The sequence below is a fragment of the Diadema antillarum genome, unplaced genomic scaffold (assembly GCF_040938485.1).
Source record: "Diadema antillarum isolate AM-2024a unplaced genomic scaffold, OU_Dant_1.0 seq00000310_RagTag, whole genome shotgun sequence".
In the NCBI taxonomy this organism is placed as follows: Eukaryota; Metazoa; Echinodermata; class Echinoidea; order Diadematoida; family Diadematidae; genus Diadema; species Diadema antillarum.
Window position 1 is genome coordinate 507518 of NW_027271331.1, and position 20363 is coordinate 527880.

The following is a 20363-nucleotide window of genomic DNA, read 5'->3' on the forward strand; positions in this document are numbered from 1 at the left end:
TATCAGACTTTCCTGATAGTCAACGTGTATAAATACAGTGATATATATACATATAGATAGATAGATAGATAGATAGATAGATAGATAGATAGATAGATAGATAGGTAGATAGATATAGATATAGGTTCCTATATGTATATAAAGAAAATATATAGAAATGTATGTATATTATGCTGTAAAACCAGAAATGTTCACATGCATTTTAATTTTGCGTATTTCACAAATAAGGCTTTTAGCTCCAATTCATGAAAATCTCATGGTATGAAAATATCTTGCTTCACAGTATCTAAATATATGTATGTATGTATGTATGTATTCTCATCGTTTGTTTATCATTTTTCTTTGCAGGGATGACTACAAACCCCTCTTTGAATTTGTGACAGGCAAGAAGCTAAGAGTGAAGAACAGAGGCATGAAGAGTGTAAGTAGACTTTACAATGTACTGCCTGTAATGGATGTCTGCTCCTTGTTCTATTTCTACTGATTTCTCCTGGCAACAAGCAATGCATTGCAGCTCTTTTTTTTTGTAATTGTTGCTGTATCCCTGAAACTGATTTTGATGTCACTTCCTTCCGAGAAGGTATTAAGTGAATGTGATGCGCATATTTGTTGAGTGATGCAAGCAGTGTCCAGCTCAACATTGGGATATTAGTGAAACTTACAACTCAATATTCAAATCATTGGCGTATATTTTGGGGCAATCCAGTGGAATAGATAGGCTGTCTTGTACTCATCCATTGGAATTGCTTGGTTTTTATTGACTATGTTGGACTCAAGGGCCCGAATTCACGAAGGTGGTACAATCTTTGTCCATGGTTTAAACCATGGACAAAGACAGTAGTTTTTATGGGGTGCCAAGTGACGCATGGCCTACTTCGTTACGAAATCAGTCATTTCGTTATGAAATATTAACATTTCGTCGACGAGTGCAGTGGTCTCTGACATTGAACATGGTCCATTTTTGGTCATCACTTGTTCTTGATGATGCTTGACCCCCAATGTGACCTTTACCACAGGACACTGTGAAGTATGACGAGTTCGGCGACAGCGATGATGACAACACGCACGATGCCTACTTGGAGCAGATGAAGGCCGAGGGACGCGAGAAGGAGGAGGGCGAGATCGATGAAAACGACGACTCCGATTCGGAATCCGGTGAGTGGGCGTGTCTATTGACAGGGAGTTTCCAACCAATCAGACGTAACAAAAATAGATGAAAACTTTTATTTCACTCTTTGTTATATCATTCATGGGGTGACAGACCTCATATCTTGATTGGTATATCTAAAAGAAATCTAACTGAATTTTGAATAGCTAAAGTATCTATTTAGATTTTAAACAGAACCATTGTTTAATGTACTCCAAAACAGTGTTTTCTACATTATTTAATATCAACAGAATTGTGTTATCTTGCGAAAACGCTGGTTGCAACAATGAAAAGTTGTTTTTTTTTTGTTCCTCTCCTGATAATTTGTCATTTTGAGATATGAGGCCTTGTCACCTCGGGGACATTGTGTCCTTTCAACAGATTGTATTTATTTCAAATTGGGTCGTTGGCTGTTTATTACATGATATCGATTATTATACACTTTAATGGAGGAGAAGAAATAACATAAACTGAATGTACCCATTTTTCAACCAGACAGTTTTTAACCTCAGAGATCTCTTGGTCTTTTTTTGTACCCTCTCCTTTTTAATATTTACCACACTTTTCAATAATCAGTCACCTCAAATGTTTGCCAGTTATTCTGTGTGCTTGAGAATACATGAGCATGGCCTGCACAAGGATGGTTTATTGAACTTCATTCCTGTTGTCTTGAAGAGTTCATATTTATTGTGATCTTTAGTGTTTCTTCTATACTGCTTTCATTAAATTGAGACCACGTGTATATCATGTCTCGTTGGTATTTTCTGGTCATGTGACTCCATCTTATTTTTATCATCAGATGAGGATTTCAACCCCCTGGAAAGTGCCAGTGATGTCGCAGAAGAGTGAGTTTTTTACCAAATTTTTCCTCCATCATCCTATACTCCTCCTGCTCAATTTATAATGGAAATGTGATATACATGGGAGAACTACATGGAGGTAAAGAGTATCGGTGTCGGTTTAACAGCACCTCAATCTCAAAATCTTATTTTGACATATCTATTCCCCCTAGCCATTGGTTAGCTTTATGATACCCTGTAGACAAAGCAAGTATTAGTGTAAAACTTTACATACCCACTTTATTTAATTCCCGTTAATTACCAGTAAAGTCTTTTCAATGTCAGATAGTCACTGTTAACTTGTAATGACTGCATTCCTTAGCTTTGGCCCCAAATTTGGAATCTTACCTTTGTCGTATTGGACGAATAATTTGTACTTCTTTTTTCATTTTTCTGACATAATGAAAGTTGCCTCTTACAGGAGGCAGGGGTAATAACATTAACATGACTGACTTAGCATGTCAGGAGCAAATCAACAAATTGTGTACTTTTCATGAAGATGAACTTTCATGAAATTTTCAACATATTTCCATTATGTTACTCCACTAGCGTCACATCACAAACTATTGTAGCCGTCTTTGATATGCAGCGATATAAAAGTGCAACACAGATTTAACAAAAAATGATAAAATTCCTAAATTTTGAATGGATTGTCAAATTTGCCTCTTAACTTCATCAGTGTTTTTTATCAGTACTTCTGCATTCACTGAATCGACATACATGTTTTGAAAATGAAAATCGTGTACTCTGCAATCACACCAACAGGTACGACAGCAACGTTGAGCCGAGCAGCTCCGACTCCGACTCGGACTACACGGCGGGGAGCGGTGGGGAGGACGACGACGACTACGAGTACCGGAAGATGAAGGAGGAGAACCAGGAGAGGAGGGCCAGGAAGGAGAGGAAGGAGAAGGAAAAGAGCAAGTCCAAGCCCAAGAAGAGGACCAAGACTGCTGTAAGTTTGGGGAAAGTGACATTTCCATTGTTCTCCCCCCCCCCCCCCAAGCAAAAGTAAACAAAATCAAAGAATATAGAATACCAATGTGATGATGTCACAATCTTTTGTTGTAGCTTGGTTTGGAATTAGGTGCGAGCATGGTTTTGATTACAGCAGTAGTGTTCATGTATATTCTGGTCAGGTGAGGTCGTTTAGAACCAGTTTCCATGGCGATGAATGGTTGTGACGTCACGCTTTTGTACTCTGTACGATGAACCAGTATGCGGAGCAGTAAAGTCTCCCTGATTCAACAGGAGGCTGCCTGAGCACTTGAGATACATGTCCTACACATGCATCTTCATATTAGACAGTAAGTGCTGTTTCTGATTTGAGGTGGATGGCATAGTAGATATCAGAGAATGAGACGGGTGCCTTTTTTAGGTACACTGAGCATTCAAAATCCGGTAGAAGTTAATTCTTAGCACTCATTAGTAGACTCAAATTTATCGCAAAACAAGATGTAGTTGCTCTAGGATCAAACTTGCTTTATATAGTGGGATTGGTAATATTTTCCTTTCTTACTGTCGAATTTAGAGAGAAGTTAACAGTTTTTGCAAAGGATATCGGGCAGTGTTACTATTTGTGATTGTCTTTTTATCTTCAATCTGTAAACATTACACTTTCGCAAAACGAGTGATCATATCTTGAATATGGAGTACTTTTTTAAAGACCAGACTCACGATCACTCTCTCCCATTGGCAGTCGGAGAAGCCGCGCAAGAAGCGGAAGAAGGAGAAGGATGCCAACCGGCCCAAGAGGGCGCCCTCTGCCTACATGCTGTGGCTGAACGAGGAGCGCGAGTCGATTAAGCAGAAGTACCCTGGCATCAGTGTGACGGAGCTGACGAAGAAGGCCGGCGAGCTGTGGCAGAAGATGGAGGACAAGAGCAAGTGGAGCGCCCTCGCGGCCGAACGGAAGAAGGAGTATGAAGCGGCGATGGCAGAGTACAGAGAGAAGGCTGCCGAGGAGGGTTACGAACCTGCCAGGTACCTACGGAGTAGCAGTTTGGGTTTAGAATACAGGGAAATTTGCAGAAGAGGGTTAAGAAATGGACACATACAGGGCTAGACATGAGCGATGGCCTGGGGGCACTAAAGATTGATGTTGGGGCTACAAATTTTCAAAAAAGCTGCTAGTATCTTTTGGTTACTCGATAGGGTACTTAACATTTTGAATAGACTGTTATGTTTCCGTTATTTGGGCCACTGCATTTCTCTTTTGGGTCCACCGAACTTTCAGATTTAAAGATCCCTGGGGCCTGTTTCATAAACAGTTGTGATTGATCTTATGCTTGATTTATTCAGCGAAACGTGTTGAATCGAGCGTAAGTTCAGTATTGAGCATAAGTTCTGTTTCATAAAGATACTTACACTTGATTTCAAGAAAAATCAAGCGTAGCTTTCAGCAGATTGAGCGTTACTTGAACTCAATCTTTATGAATTAGGCCCCTGATGTACAAATAAACAGGTAGTTTGCTCAGAACAAAATAAGAATGAAAAGATCTAGTTCGGTTGCCTTGGGTTGTTTTTTTGTGTGTGTGTGTGTTATTTTCTGTTTTATCTCACTCTGTGTTGGTCATCAGTGTTAGCGTGCAATTTTGAAAGGGGGTCAGAAAATTGAAAGGATATATTGGATGCATGGTTAGGAAAAGTGTCATACTTCTAATTTATCACCTGTTGCTCATTTGCAAGTTCCCAGAGCAACGCGGTAAAAGTTACTTTCAGGACCTCTATGTCTAGGTCCGAGCAAATCTTCAAATGATGGCGAGTAATAAGGTCAACTCAGTAGGCACTCGCATTAGTTTTGCACAAAATTTAGCTAATTTTTTAAAGAGACTTAGAATGGCAAGCTGCTTTCTGGTTCCTGGAGAGCTCTGGCTCCTGCATGGAACACCCATTCTTATCCGTGATATCCGACGCTGATGTAACTTTGAACGGATGGATACCAGATCTTCAGCTATAACTGAAAGTGTTACAAGTTCCATCTCCCCTCCCCCGGCACACAGGGAGTCAAAATTAGAGGGACCTATGCTGCCAGTATGGATGCAATTAGATCCACACACTAATTAGGAGAATGCATTAGGGTCATGCAAGCACTTCAACTGTCAGTTCCAACCCAGAGGTGTCACGTGGAGCATTTTTAGATGTCTGAATTTTGGTAAGTAAATCTTACCTTTTTGTGTGTGTGTGTGTGTCACCAGCAAAAGCACCAAGAAGTCCAAGTCCCCCGATTCGGCCAGCAAGACGAAGAAGACTTCACCCAGCCCCAAGAAGTCCAGTGCAGGAGCCGGTTCAGGCGGAAACTACAAGAGCAAGGAGTACATCTCATCGGAGTCGTCAAGCGACGATGCAGACGATGAAGAGGTAAGGGATTTATAGTGAAATGTGGATGCAGAGATGTTCAATACACTTTATTTTTCAAGTTCTCTTGAGGAATGGGCGTGCTGCATGTGGATGAAGGAGAGGTAATGGTGTATATGGCGATGATGATAATGTTTGCTGCGAGGAACAAGATGATGGTGATGCTGATAATGGTAGCCATGGTGATAGCAACAATAAAGTTTTGATGATGGCACTGTCAGATGATCATAGTGATGGTAGCAGACAGAGTTAAAGTGACAGTGATGATGATAATGAAGAGTTTTTAAGACTGGTGATGAAGAACGTGGTAATGTCGGTTACGATGTTGATAATGATGATTTTAGCAATGACTAAGATTAGAGATTCTCTTAATAATGATAATGGCAGTGATGGTCATGGTAATGGGGACAATGGCAATGAGGCCAATGAAGAAGAACAAAGGTGGGGAACTAAAATGATTAAACGATTGATCGTTAGGTGGAGTGATTGACTGATCTGGCTGGTTGATTGATGATCAAGAGAAGTGGAATGAAAGCACTGACAGGGATGAAGGTGACGAGAACGATGTGAAGGTTGATTTTTTTTTTCTTATTGCACTGAGATGCATGCCTGCGTCAAAACCAATCAATTCTAGGACCTTCCATCTACTGATAAGTAAACCAGGAGGCCGCTGTGGTTTCAACTTCACATCCGTTAGAGCTACGGTGTCCACGAAAAGATTATAAGCCTGCTACGTGGATGTGTTGGGGTTTTTTTTCTGAGGGGTGGCCTTTCAGATCAAAATGACGAAATGTGATAGCATTCAGGTAGAACAATTATTCAAACCATACAGGTTGTGAGCAAAGGCGGAGGAAGTCATTGACAAATGTATACTGACAGTGAGAAAAGAGGAGAAAGGAAGACATGAACTGATGGATGGGACCCGACCCAACAGAATCCCGATAAAGTTGTCAAACTTTTTAATAGTTTCTGGTTGTTGTTATTGATTTGTTTATAAATTCTCCACATGTTTTATAGCTTTCAAGTGATGTATGATTTTTCCCACATTATGTCTGAAAATTTTCCTGATTATGAACAGTGTAAACAAAACCAAATCAAAAAAAAAAAACAAAAACAAAGCTGCCGAGCTGATGAATACGATTTTGGGGAAAATGGACTTTGAGATTTAGTTGCTGTGAATCATGCTCTGTGGAACACCATGCATTGTAGTAACAGACTGTTTTATGAAAATGCCCCAAATTTTACAAAAATGTATTCTTTGAATTTTAGACTGAAAATATTGAACTTTTCTTGTATTTCAGCCAAATCACCTCATTGTCACATTTTCTTTGTTAAAATATGTCTGTGACTTTTAGTCAGGGTACTGTTGTGTCGGGTCATACAATTTGTATTTGCACTGGATTTATGCCATGCACATTTAGGGCATTTTAAATCTCTCATTGTATCTGTAGCCCATCTCTTTTTTTAATCTTTTTTTTTTGTATGTGTCTGTGTCTGTGTATGTCTGTATGTGCCAAACAAATTTTTGATCGTTTGGATGTTTCCAAACATATGAAGAGTGCTTGTACCCTTTTACCTTATCCTTCACACTTTGGTTACAATGATAGCAAGAGGATAGAGCATCCGGCAAAGAGCTTGTCTGTACTCTATTAGGCAGATCACAAGACCCAATGGTAGTCCCGCCAAAAGCAGAAATGTTGGCTCACATTAGATAACTAAAGTGCACTGAGTTGTAAGGCCTTCTTTCTTTGTGAAAATGCAGTGCCCTGCATAAGGATCCATAGCTCGTTTCATTTGTGCGTGAATGTTCGAAACCATCACTGCAGTAAGAAGCAATGGAACATTCCTGATTCTTTTTCAATGTATTTTTTCTGTATCTTCCTCTATCATTTGTTCCCCCAATTTCATCCCAAAGTGAATATGGCCGAACCAGCCTCACGTGACGGTAATTCAATACTTTTATTGAGATGGACTTTGTGAAATGAGAGTGTAAAGCAACGTCAGTGAATGAATAGATAAATAAATTGCAAGGCTGCCTGCCAACTTTGAGGGAGAGTATGGATCAAGACGCTGTGAGGGAGGGAGTGACCAAACCCGATTGATCAAAGCAACGGTGGTGGGGGGAGGGGATGTGGCAGGGGAGTGTCACCCCCCCCCCCCCCCCTTTCCACTGGAGGGAGCTTTGACAATTTTACATTTTAAATGTGCACTGTGGTGCATACTTCAGTAAAGATTTCAACACATGCATAGAGAGAGAGAGTGCCTGTGGGAAAATCTCAAAAGTTTAGGCTTGGGCATATTAAAAGTTCGGATTATTAGGGATTTTTGGGACCACATTTCTTGTTTTACTCCCATTTGGGAGGGAGGGTGTTCAGCGTGAGAATTCTTTCATCAGAATGAGACAGTTAAAATTTGGTGAGTTGAGAGAGTCTCGCGCTAATTGCATTAGAGTTGGCAGCCATGTAAATATAGATGATTAAAATGATCAGATAAATAGATGGCTAGATGATTATGAAAAATAGTAAGCGAAATAAGCAAGTTATTATTAAAGTAGATGAATACATGAATACAATTAATGATCATTGAATAATTAATCCATTCATGTATGCATTGACAAGGCGCAAGGGAAAGCTAGTTGGAAAAAAAAAAAAAAAGGCCAAAGTAGAAGTGGGAGGACACAGAATCAGTCGAGTCCAGAGACACAAGTAAATGCAAGTGGAAAAAAAAGCAAACGAGCAAAAAAGAATAAAGAATAAAAAAGTGCCAGCCACAAAGAGGAAACCGAGCTTCAAGGTGAGAAGTGACAGGAAGCTTCTCAATGTAACCAACTTACTCAGAAAGTAAACAAGCATGTGGGCATTAATAGGGATAGGTGCAGACATTTGCCTCGTCACGTTGATCTCAACAGGTGAATCATGTTTACCAAACTGTCTAAACTCTACCCTACCTAATAAAGTTAACAATAATAATATTGTTATAAATCGAAGGCCGGCTTTTGCAGTTTGCTGATCGATGAGGTTCACAATGTTTTGCCTTGTGAACTACACTTGTTAGGCCGCCTGCAGTAGTATACCTTTGGATAGTTTCAGTCGAATGTGAAGTTCTGGAATGTGCATCTTCCTATTTTGCAACTTAAACATATATGTATGTGTGTGTGTGTGTGTGTGTGTGTGTGTGTGTTTGTTTGTTTGTTTGTGTATGTGTGGGAGTGGGTCAAAATGCATGAAGCTCTCCACTTCTTTATCTTTCTCTTTTTTTTCATAATGATGGCTTAAAGCTTGCAGGTGTTTTCAAAAAAGGGAAAAGGGGAAAAAGCAAAGAAATTGAAATTGGGTTATCAGTGGATAATAAGCAGCATGCATTCGGGATTGTGTGATGGAATATGTGCAAAATATAACTTTGGAGCAGATATAAACCTTGCATTTCTAGAAATGTCTGCTATGAAGACTTTGTCAATTACTAGCCTATAGCATCAATGGCCATCTTGAATTGAGCAATCAGAATTGGAATTTTTGAATTTACATTGATCGCTATGGTTAGTAAATGATGGCTAGTCTTATGCTACGGGCTCCGGGAGACACATTATGATTATGCTGTTCCCATTTTGTAATTTACATATCACATAATACTCTTTGCATCCTCAATTTTTTTTTCCCCCACTGCCTCTCTCTATAGCAGCAGCACCCTTCATTTTCCTTTGTGTTATTGCCAGCGCAAGAGAGTTGAGCATGTTTTCAAAGCATGAAAACAATTCTTATCATTTACTTCGATAAAATGTTGCTGATACTTTGGCAGGTATACATACAGCTTTGGTCTTGTCACATATCCATTTAATCTTTGGGCCTTATTATGGAATGAGGAGGCAAAAAAAGAGAGAATGTGTTGGTATCAGCTGGTGTTGCATTCATTGACTAGAGTCAATGATAAAGGGGAAAAAATGAATGTAGTGTTCATCGCTAACTTCAACTTGATGGCAGCACAGCAGCAGAGTAAAGTACAGTGAACTCATGGGATGCCCTATAAATGCACGTCTGTCCTTGCACCTGCGGGTTTCCTTGGCAAGAGACCTCTGCTGGCAGAAAATTTTCAGGTTGGGGAAGGTAAATAACCATTTTGACATCCTGTCTCGCGTGATCATTCTACGCACTATGTTAGCACTCCCCCCACAGATTACTAAATTTCTACCAAGCCCCCCATACTGCAAAACCTCAACCCCTCCCCCCCCCCCCCCCCCTTAACACCGGTCCTCTCAACCCTCGCTGTTAGAGGGGCAAGAAAAGTGCATTCACTCTGGAAAGCTATCTACAGTGACCACAATGCCAGCGTGATGTCATCATATCTGTACGCAGAAGAGATTTGAAGCCGAATTACATGTAGATCCTGTCTCGTTTCCTGTGTAGCTAGTCACATACGATGTATACCGTAATGTATATCTTCCCACCAAGAGGGAACAGCCATCCCAGCCACACGTCCATATCCCAGTGTAGGATCCCTCTCCTTTCACCCACCCCCAACTCCTGTTTCTACCCCCATTCCATGCCATTTCCCACACCATTCCTGCCCTATGCCCTTTCCCTATTCCCCATCCACCACCACTACCACCATACCCCTTAATCCTCCCCACCCCCTTCCCACCCACCACCACCGGGTAGCAGGTAGTTTTATACATGGTACATAGGAATGCCTTGCCTCCTTGCCTTTTATTATTACTAATCTCAGTCTTTCTGTCTCTCTGTCTCCCCTCCCCCACCCCCATTAAGTTTCTGTCTTTTTCTTTTTTCCTGCTACTTTGGGATATGAAGTTTATATCACTCCTGTCTTAGCAGCATGTTTCTATTGTCTCATCTCATTTAATATACTTGCGTGAAACATTATATTATATAGGAGACTTATGCTGGTATAACAGTACAAATATATTTTGCCGGTGCTCCCACATTTACTTATTCTGTGTCATTGAAAAGAACCAGCACTCTTTGCCCATATCCTTGTTATTGTATTTCGCAATCCTTTTAGTTCTTTGATATTTTGTGCATTTTCGAGTTATATACTACCATCTCATGAAACCCATGTCATAACTGTATTATATGGGTTAGTCAAATATCAGTACGGTCAAGAAATGGGTAAACATGATATTGTGATAGCTGGCCATTTGTAATATTCTCCCATGGACAGAACATTTATGTGTAAACGAATGGCGAAATGTGGCATATTTATATGAAGAGCAACCACTTTTAAAACCAAATTATGTATTCTCAGCCTTTGTAGTGAAATTTGAGTCTGCGATGATATGCAAAATGCATGGAAATGTGACTTTAGGGGAGCAGCACGCAATGAAATGAGGAAAGCCAAATTAAGGATTCGGACTTCAATTGAGGTACAGCATGGTGCATTTGTAGTGAGGTTGTGGGCATGCTGTTGATGCTGCAAAAATGGCTGTCAGAAAAACTGGAGTCTATTAAAGTATGCATCAATCTTCAAGTACAAGTGTGAGTTTCTTCGATTTGTCTCCCTCTACAAATTCTTTCAATCTTCGAGTACTTTGACTAACCCATAGGACATATAACTTCCCTCATGTTAAAGCATTTCCAACTCTTCATTGTAGAACTTTTCATATGCTCCCACCCACACCATCACCAGTATATTTCATTGCAGTATATTCAAGGTTCATTATTCCACTTTGCTGTTGAAATGTAGCAGGAAATGAAAGCTCACAGTAATCTTTTTTTTTTTTCTGCCTGGTATTATACAGCATGTAATTAATAGTATCATGTGCTTGTGATATTGTAGAAACTGTCAGTTACTGCAGATGGCATATTTGTCACCCTTTGATATTTGTATTACCTCAGCAGAGCCAATGGTGATGTAAGTTTTGTGTTTACAATGGCTTTGTTGTATTGATATTAACTAAAGCCATTGGTTGTAATGTGCTCGAGAAATTTCTTGACAGTGTTTACTATTTTAATGACTGTCATGGGGGCTTGTTTGTTTTTTGTTGGGTTTGTTTTTGTCATGGAATGGAAGGGGAAATATTCTGAAAGCAAGTCAATTTCAAGTGATTTTGCATGGGTTAAGACAAATTGATCATATATTTCAGGACATTATTTTTATAGATTGCAGAATACAGTAATGCAGGGTTCGTATGAACCAGGCAAAAGACACATACTAATAGCACAGTTGGGCGGTTCATCAGGATAAAAGGGTTAAGTACATTTTTACACCAGCAGAAGTCATCTTTTGGAGCTCTTTTCCCTATTATTGTGTTAGCTTGGGAGGGATAGTGGTACAGATATGTCCCCTAGCTCTCTTTCGTTTGCTGCGGACTTTGCCCCAGGGCAAGTCCAAGATAACACGCGCGTTACGTATGGGACATTCAGAGACTTTTATGACCTGAAAAATAGTGTTAATGGCTTTTGATCATATTAAACTTTATCATGGTGATTGATATCTAGGAGAAGTATAATCATGCAAAAAATTGAGAAAAATGACCCTCACAATTATATTCTAGAAGAGAAAATAAGTGCCGTTACGTATGGGACCAGAAAAATTTTGTTTTTTTGAACATTTTTTTCAACCTCAAAACTCTCTGAAAGTATTTCATTCTACAACTTGTAACTCACTGTGATGAAAGTCACAACACTCAAGATTATCACAGGTAAGTTTCGTGTCATTAGGTAAAAAGCTCTAATTATAGGTTCTAATTAAAGACAGACATGACGTGTTACGTATGGGACAGTTACGTATGGGACAGTTTGTCCCCCATTCATTTAGTGTGTGAAGAACCATGTTTATGGGTATTTTGCATAATTATTGAAGTAAAATCAGTTGAAACTACTCAAATACTGATCCAGATTGTCAAGGAAACAATATTCCCCAAATATTCACCATCCTAATCATATTCAATCATATTTTTGTATTTTTATGACCAACCTGAGTATGCATGCCCTTTGTCCCCCATTCGTTTAGTGTGTGGAGAGACATGTTTATGGGTATTTTGCAAAATAATTTTGCAAAATACCCATATAAATTTTTTTTTTGCATAATTATTGAAATGGAATCAGTTGAAACTACTCAAATACTGATTCAGATTGACAAGGGAACAATATTCCCCAAATATTTACCATCATAATCATATTTAATCATATTCTATATTTTTATGACTAACCGGAGTATGTACACGTGTATGCCCTATTTCTATCAGGATAGTTACTACTGAAAAATTGAATAGTTTAAAGTGTTTACTTCCATTGATGATGGCCAGTTTGCCATTTCGTTTCAATAAAAAAAAAACTTGACACAAGAAATATTAATTTTTATAAATAAGCAATACCTGCTGCATGGAACCTCAGTGATCGAGTAGATATATGATGTCTGTCTAGCAGTCAGGTCATTGATTCGAGTCACACCTCAATATGTATACCCATGAATTTTGTCATGGCTATTATTGAAACCTGAATAAGGAAAATTTTTGTATCACTTGCAATAAAAAAAAATCATTTTACTTTATATTTTTTTTTTATATTTATATCACAACCATTTCAAATTGGATCTCCATCACTAAACTTTGAATTCCTCTTGTCTTAGGATTGTATGCTCTTTAGTAATTCATATGATTGGTTTCCAATCATCTCATCAAATGTTGAAAACTGAATCCCCATTTCTACAAAAAATTATACCATCCCTTTAATGCTGATTTTTCATTGTGTATTTTGCCATTTTCCACTCCCCCTTTCTGAAAATTGTTCAGTCAAGTACATGTATTGTTTAAAGTGTCTATAACTCAAAAAGTTGTTACAATGTTGGGATGCTTTCTTCAGGATGGTTGACCATTTGTGTACTGAGAGACCTTCCCAGCTAGCTACATGCATTCACATGCATTATGTATGAGGATGTCCCATACGTAACGCATTTGTCCCATACGTAACATTATTTCAATGCCTCATAAAAAATATTCCTTTTGCTGTTTTTTCTTTTTTCTATGGTATTTAATTTCTCTAAACGATAAATTAGAACTTTCCAAAAGGGAATTAAAATAACCTTAGCAATTTCAGAAAAAACCTAAAAAAATGACCTCAATTTGTTACGTATGGGACATCTCATGATAGGACACGAGCTAATTTGCATAATCATTTGCATAATCCCTAAATTTTCATACCAAGTTAAACTATTTGATGAACTTCTTATGTCCACATATTAATCAAATATCATTTGCTTTCCTTTGAATTAATATGAATTTTTATAAATGTCCCATACGTAACGCTGTGTTTCACATTTATGCAAATGAAGCCCCTGAAATTTGCATAAATTTACATAATATAATTTTTTCCTCCATGGAAATCAAAACTTCAACTCATAAGCTTCAAAATGATACCAAACATGTCAATATTGAGCAAAGATGAAATTTTGCCTTCTGAGGGGACCTTATCTTGGACTTGCCCCCCAATGGTGGAGGCCATGTGTACTATTAAACCTGACACCATTTCGCATGGAATCACTTTACCCTCACTTCAAACTTGTTTAACCTCCAACAAGGGATGAACTGGGTGGAAACGTCATGCCTAAATGGATCCAGTGGGCACTACTTCAGTGCAGTGATGGTAGTGTTAGATCACGGTCCTTGCATGTGATGTCCTCGTGGGCGTGGTGATGGTCAGTCTTGGTTGCACTTTCCAGCTGGCATGGATGACCCAAACCCTCCGCCAGGAGGTCCCTGGTCGTTGCCCCTTGGGTAGAACAGCGGTTGTGACCCCTCTTTTCACCGAGGGGTCAAGGGGAGGGGCACAATGAAGTTCCGGGTATCTCATAGTGTCGGCGGAGTGGTTCATCCTCACCAATCACTGCATTTACACTGTACATCTTGTGCCCCTTGTAAGCTGGAATATTCATTTCTGCCACGCCCACATAGAGATCCCTGAAAATATCTGTTGGTTGATCGTCTCATAATGCATACTCGGCAAACCTGAGGAGGCAAGAATTTGCGAATCATCACATAGAGCATCAGAGCTGACTCTTTCCTGGTTATCTTCACACAAAGTGTCCTTTAGTTTTTTTTGTTTTGCTGTCGGGGTAGGTGGTGGTGGGGGGTGGGGGCGGGGGTCGGGACAGTTTAGGAGGAGTTACTTGTTTGCATGTATGTCTGCACATAACAAATGAGTTTTCCTTCACAAACTATCACTGTCACTTGATCAGGATATCAATTGCCAAGGAACCTCGAGATCCAAAGGGCAGTTGCAGAGATGACTTTCATTATAGATATTTATGCATTGTTTGTCTGTTTCTCCATTATGGGATCCCGAAAGATAATGATTTATTGATACCCAAATGGCCATGAATTTTTCTCATGGGTGATAATGGTTTCTGTAGCTTCAGCCATGGTGTTGTATCCGCCATTAGTTTTGGTCAGAACAATTTTCTCTTTCAGTCAGATTTTTCTCTTCTTCATTCACAAATCATCACTCAGATATCAGTCTGAACGTTTACAGGAACGTTTAAGGTCACTGTACTTTACATCATTTGCTTGCCATTGCTGGAAAGGACAATGGCCCAGGGTTGGATCCTTGTCTATTGTGTATGTTTATTGTTCATTCTCATAGTTACAAATGTATGATGGCATATTGGGGTTGCTTGCTAGAATGAGCTACAATTGCAGTTTCCATGTTTACATTGTTATTACAAATATGGTAAACATCAACATTAGCACCAGCCTGCTGAGTCAGTGGCCTGTGAAGAATGCCGAGATTGATAACTCAATAAGCTGAATATTTGTTCAGAAAATGATCTGATATTCAAGGAAAATTAAGACTTAAATGTAAGCATTTCAACACCCAATTCATGGAATCCCGAAGATCTCCTGCTTTCTATTGCTTACATGTAGCAAGCATGGACACCTTTAGTGTTCTCACAGCTATTGTACAAGTTGTAACCCTGTGTGAACTTCATGAGGTGTCATTTTGTATGTTCAATTCAAGTGTATTGATATGGACCACTTTCACACAACTTTCACATGGGTATTATATTCAGGTGGCATGTTTTGGGGTTGTTGTTTTTGCTTTGTTTTGTTTCAGGATTGTCGCTTTTATGCCTCCGCCACGAAGTGGTGCCGGAGGCATTATGTTTTCAGGTTGTCTGTCCGTACGTACATACTTCCGTCCGCTTTCGTTTATGCGATAACTTGAGTAATATTTACTGGAATTTTACCAAACTTGGTCCAAGTATGAAGTATGATGGGGCAATGATTTGATTAGATTTTGGGTGAAATCGGCTAAAGGTCAAAGGTCAAGGTCAAGTCATGAAATTGTATCCGTTTACGCGATAACTCAAGACTGGATGGAGCAAATTTCACCAAACGTTGTTGGAGGATGATGTATGATGGGACAATTACTTGATTAGTTTTTCAGTGAAATCGGACAGAGGTCAAAGGTCAAAGATCAAGGTCAAATCCTAAAATTTATCTGTTTACCTAATAACTCAAAACTGGATGAAGCAGCTTTCACCAAACTTGGTCCAAGGATGATGTATGATGGGGCAATTAGTTGAGTAGATTTTAGTGACATTGGCAAGAGGTCAAAGGTCAAAAGGTCAAGGTCAAATGCTGAAAATGTTGCTATTTCCCCCATATCTATGCAATGCCCGCAATTATTTTCTTGAAACTTAGTGTAGACATGTACTACTGCGTAAAGATTCTCCAGAGAGAGTTTCATGTCATAAGGTCAAAGGTAAAAAGGTCAAAGGTTAGGTGAAAATGTTGCAATATCACTTTTCTCGCAAATGGTTCGATGTATCTTCATGGAACTTGGTACATATATATGCATGTACTGACTGGCAGGGATTTTCTACGGAATTTAGGGGTCATGGGTCAATAGTCAGGGGGTCAAAGGTCAAGGTCAACTCCTCAAAATGTTACTATTTCCCTCATATACTAGTATATGCAATGATTGCATTATTAGTTTTAAAATTTAATATATGTACATGTATTACTTAATGGAGATTCTCTTGGAAATTTCCAGCCCAAAGGTCAAAGGTTAAGGGTCAAAGGTCAGGTTTAAATGAAAAAAAAAAGAAGATATATTTTGTACTGTAATTACACTCTTTCTTCATACCTTGAAAATTATACTCAATGCATAAACTTATTATAAGGTCGGTCAGAAGACTAGTAAAAATTTTCAATTCCCCAAATATGTGTACCTGTGCTCTTTAATAGACAATTATAGCAAACCCAGTTCATGGAAAGTGAACATTCAAGATATTTCTGACAAACCTGTTATTTCGATATTTTGCCAGTTATGTGAAACTGTCATCACACATTGTGAAGACATTGTACTATACACCTATTGGGAGAATCATGCACTGGTTGTAACCTCTTGCCATGCTGGGCATTTTCTTTAATGTCCTGTTTGTTTTAGTGTTTCATTTTTCATCTGAGAAGATGGCTGGATAATCCATACTCAGCTGCACTAGCTGGTCTTCCATGGGGTCCAGTTGGATGTGAGGCAAGACCACTTCACCAGGTTATACACCCTGTTCTTTTTGATGAATGAATGAAGTGGGATCTTTTAGGAGCATGAGTTGTGACTCTCTCACACACGGGACCTCCATTTTATGTCCTATCCAAGGGACAGAGTGTTTTGCCTCTGTAATACTAAAGGTGACAGTATGATTACACACAACATTCCTCAGATAGACTTGGGAATCGAACCCAGGTCCATTGGATCTGGAGGCAGACACGCTACTGACTTAACCAAATCACCGCACTTTGTCCCATGTACTGTTCCATCGATGCAGTGCTTTACCTCATCACTCGAGGTGAGACTCACTCACATCGCTCCGCATCTAAGAGACCTCGTGCGACTTGAACCACTAACCTTTTGTGTCTAAACACAATTTTGCCATCTCTTGAGCCAGTAGTAGTCTTTGAATTTGAATGAAACCAAGTGCTACACATGAGTCATCTGGGCCACTGAGAGGGGTGGTAAGAAATCGGCTCATAGAAAAGAGATGATGTTCAGTTAACTTTTTTTGTATTTCTTAAGTTGTAAAGGCCAGTGTGTTTTTGTGTCACCCCATTTATTTCTGAAGTGTCATCAAAAGAAATTATTGGATCCCGTATTTGTCTGTCTTGGTTGGAAAGGCACTCATGAGTTATTGTTTGTTTTTATTCTGTTTTGTTTTGGGGGTTTTTTTATGTGTGTGTTTTTTGTTTGTTTTTTTTTTTGGGGGGGATGTTTTTTTGTTTGTCTTTTGTGGGGGGGTTAACCCAATCATGCATCAGGGAAAATTTACAGAAAGCTTGCTAGGGTCTCTAATCCACCTTTAAAGTCCTCTCTGCGCAAACGTGTCTCTTGCGAGCACCAACCTGAACGCTGGTTTCATCCCCACCAGGAGTCAAAAAGTGAGCCTTTCAGTGGTGAGTCCTTGAGATCCAGACCTCATAGGCTCCCGTCCCAATCCAGAGTTTTTCCTCATTCATGGGAGACTTGGTTTTTACCCACATCCCTCGTCAGCCTTGTCTAGGTCCAGGCTTCCTGTTCGACATCGGTCTATATGTTTTGACCTGTATAGGTGTGTTTATTATGTGAGTGTGTGTGTATGTTTTGTGTTTGTATTGGGATGGGATTGGGGGGGGGGGGGGGTAGGGAGAGTAGACAAAAGTAAAAACCAGCAAGTCTGACTGACAAAGTCAGATTGTACATATATGGAAAATATTGTTTCAGTCTCAGTTGTGGACTAGGGGGTGTGAACAGATCTATTTCACCACTGTCACCCTTTGTTATGTGTGAAGTGTCACTGACACAAGAAACAAGTTCACTATTAATTTAGCGCATTTTTTTTTTTTTTTCAGAGTTAGTGGTCAAATGCTTTATATGTAAAATCATGCGTTTGTTCTGTAGTTAGTAGTTGATGGCTTTTTTTGTATCATAAAATGTTAACCCGTTTAGGACAGTTTGATTTTCCTACAACACGCATTTCCCATAGACACCTGCCCGAGTATACTCGGGACTCGTCCTCAGCGGGTTAAAAGTGTCGTTTTGAATTTTAGGCATGTTGGGATGACCGCACTCACTTGACAAAACTCCATTGGCTTTGTGATAAAGCAACACAGACCCAACAGCGGTTAAAATGTGTACTCAGCATGTTTCACGAACCCAAAACAACAACCCACGAAAAAAAAAACGTCACACAAACCAAAGAACAACAAGAACCATCCCAGGGAACTGTGCCCTTGGTACCTTCCTTGGTGACATGCTTATTTCAGGGGAGTTAGGGATGTCCTTCAGGTGTATGAAATAGCGCCATCATGTGTTTGAAAATTAACATTCTCCCTTTGTGCTGCAAGAAAGATATCCTATTGACTGAAGTGAGCAGGTTTTCACGGGTTTATTTGAAATAAGAATTGGGACTGACGCAAGCATGAATAAAGTCACTTCTTTTCTGTTCTTTTCTTTTCTTTTTTGAAGTCCATCTCATCCACTACTACCCCCCCCCCCCCCCCAGCCGTAGCCTTTATCATGGACATTGTATCGTTATAAAATTTTTAAGTAAAAATTTGAGCAAAGAAAAAGGGAATCCATCGGGATTCTAAAAACACCATGCACTGTTTTGGACTTTGCAACCAGTTTCATGAAAGTCATCAGATTAAATTGAAATCTATTATGCTGCCTGTTTATACTCTCCAAGCACTTTAAAGAAATTTATCAAACCTCTCTGGGACTGTTTGTCTAGAGTAATACACATTTTTCCACCAGAACAGTTCACAGTTGAAGTGATGATGGAGTTGAAAGGGGGGTTTCATTGTGGTTTTATATACCATGGTGTGGTTAATGGTTTGTCTAGTCAGTGTTATGTAATATTTAGTTTTTGTTTTTGTTTTGTTTTTTTCTTCCAGCTCCATTGGGGGGGGGGGGGGGGGGGGGGGGGGTTAATTACATGTATGCGAGGAAACCTCCGAGCCACATGACAGATAAAATTGTAGAGTCCACCCAGGCACATGCTTGGAGCACAGCTTTGTAGCAAGGAAAAGATCATTGAGTCCTTACAGACTGTATCGAGTAGTCAGACCTGTCTTTTTTATGTTTTTGTGTGTCTGTTATTTCCTTGTTTTGTGTCATCCACCTGAACTGCTTTACTTCTTTCAAACTTCCCTTGAACCCTAGCAGTCAACTTTTCGAGCCCAAATAATCCTATTTTAGCCAGACAAAACACATGTTACAAAACACAGTTTCAAAACAAAAGGATGGGCATATCCCAGGTATTGTTTCGCCAGCGTAACCCTCATAGGTGTCACAATGCTTCTCTCTTTTTTTTTTTCTTTTTTTTTGGGGGGGGGGGGTCAGGGGCAGGGAGGCGATGATGATTTTATTGAAGACTTATTGAGCAAATGCAGAGGCGATGTAAAGGTTTGACAGAATTCTCTTTTTAGAGAGATTTTAGTGCTACTTTAACAAGTATCAACATTTTTTTTTCACACCACCAAGTGCTCATTTAAAAATTTTGAGGTGATTAGCGTCAAGTTTAGAGATGGTCAAACTTGTAGTAAATTAGTCATAAGCTGCGTTTATCATCTTTCCCCTGTTTGAAACGGCTTTCAAAAGCCGTTTCCAAAGCCCTTTAGAAACGGCTTCCAAAATAGTTGCGTTTATCAACTCATCGCAAACACAAAAACTGGCCTTGTCACTTCGCAGCTGCATTGCGCAATTTGACCCGAGGAGAAGTGGTCATATACCGTAACTGCAGTACAAAGCCGTTTCAAAACAACTTTGCGTTTATCTTGCTTCAAAGGGCTTCTAGAAACAGGTTTCTGGAAACCTGTTACGGAAACCTGTTTTTGAAACCTGTTTCAGAAACCTGTTTCGGAAAGCACAAATTTGCGACTTTCGAAAAGGCTTTCCAAACCCCATAATCAAAACAGCTTTGCGTTTATCATCTTGTAAAAATTCCCTGAAAGCCGCTTGGAAAACCTGTTTCTGCCAAGAAAAAGAGTTGATAAACGCACCCATAATTGAAAGCCACCATTGTGCCATTGTACT

General features: G+C 39.4%; 1 protein-coding gene across 1 annotated transcript in view; it reads left to right on the plus strand.

Moving 5' to 3' along the window:
- Positions 1-20363, plus strand: part of LOC139730410 (FACT complex subunit SSRP1-like) — a 64393-nt gene that overhangs the window by 9859 nt on the left and 34171 nt on the right. Inside the window, exons 10-15 of the mRNA XM_071641271.1 lie at positions 349-421; positions 1017-1155; positions 1947-1992; positions 2752-2941; positions 3686-3969; positions 5184-5346. Of these exons, the coding sequence (XP_071497372.1) occupies positions 349-421; positions 1017-1155; positions 1947-1992; positions 2752-2941; positions 3686-3969; positions 5184-5346 (895 nt within the window). The remainder of the gene's footprint in view (positions 1-348; positions 422-1016; positions 1156-1946; positions 1993-2751; positions 2942-3685; positions 3970-5183; positions 5347-20363) is intronic.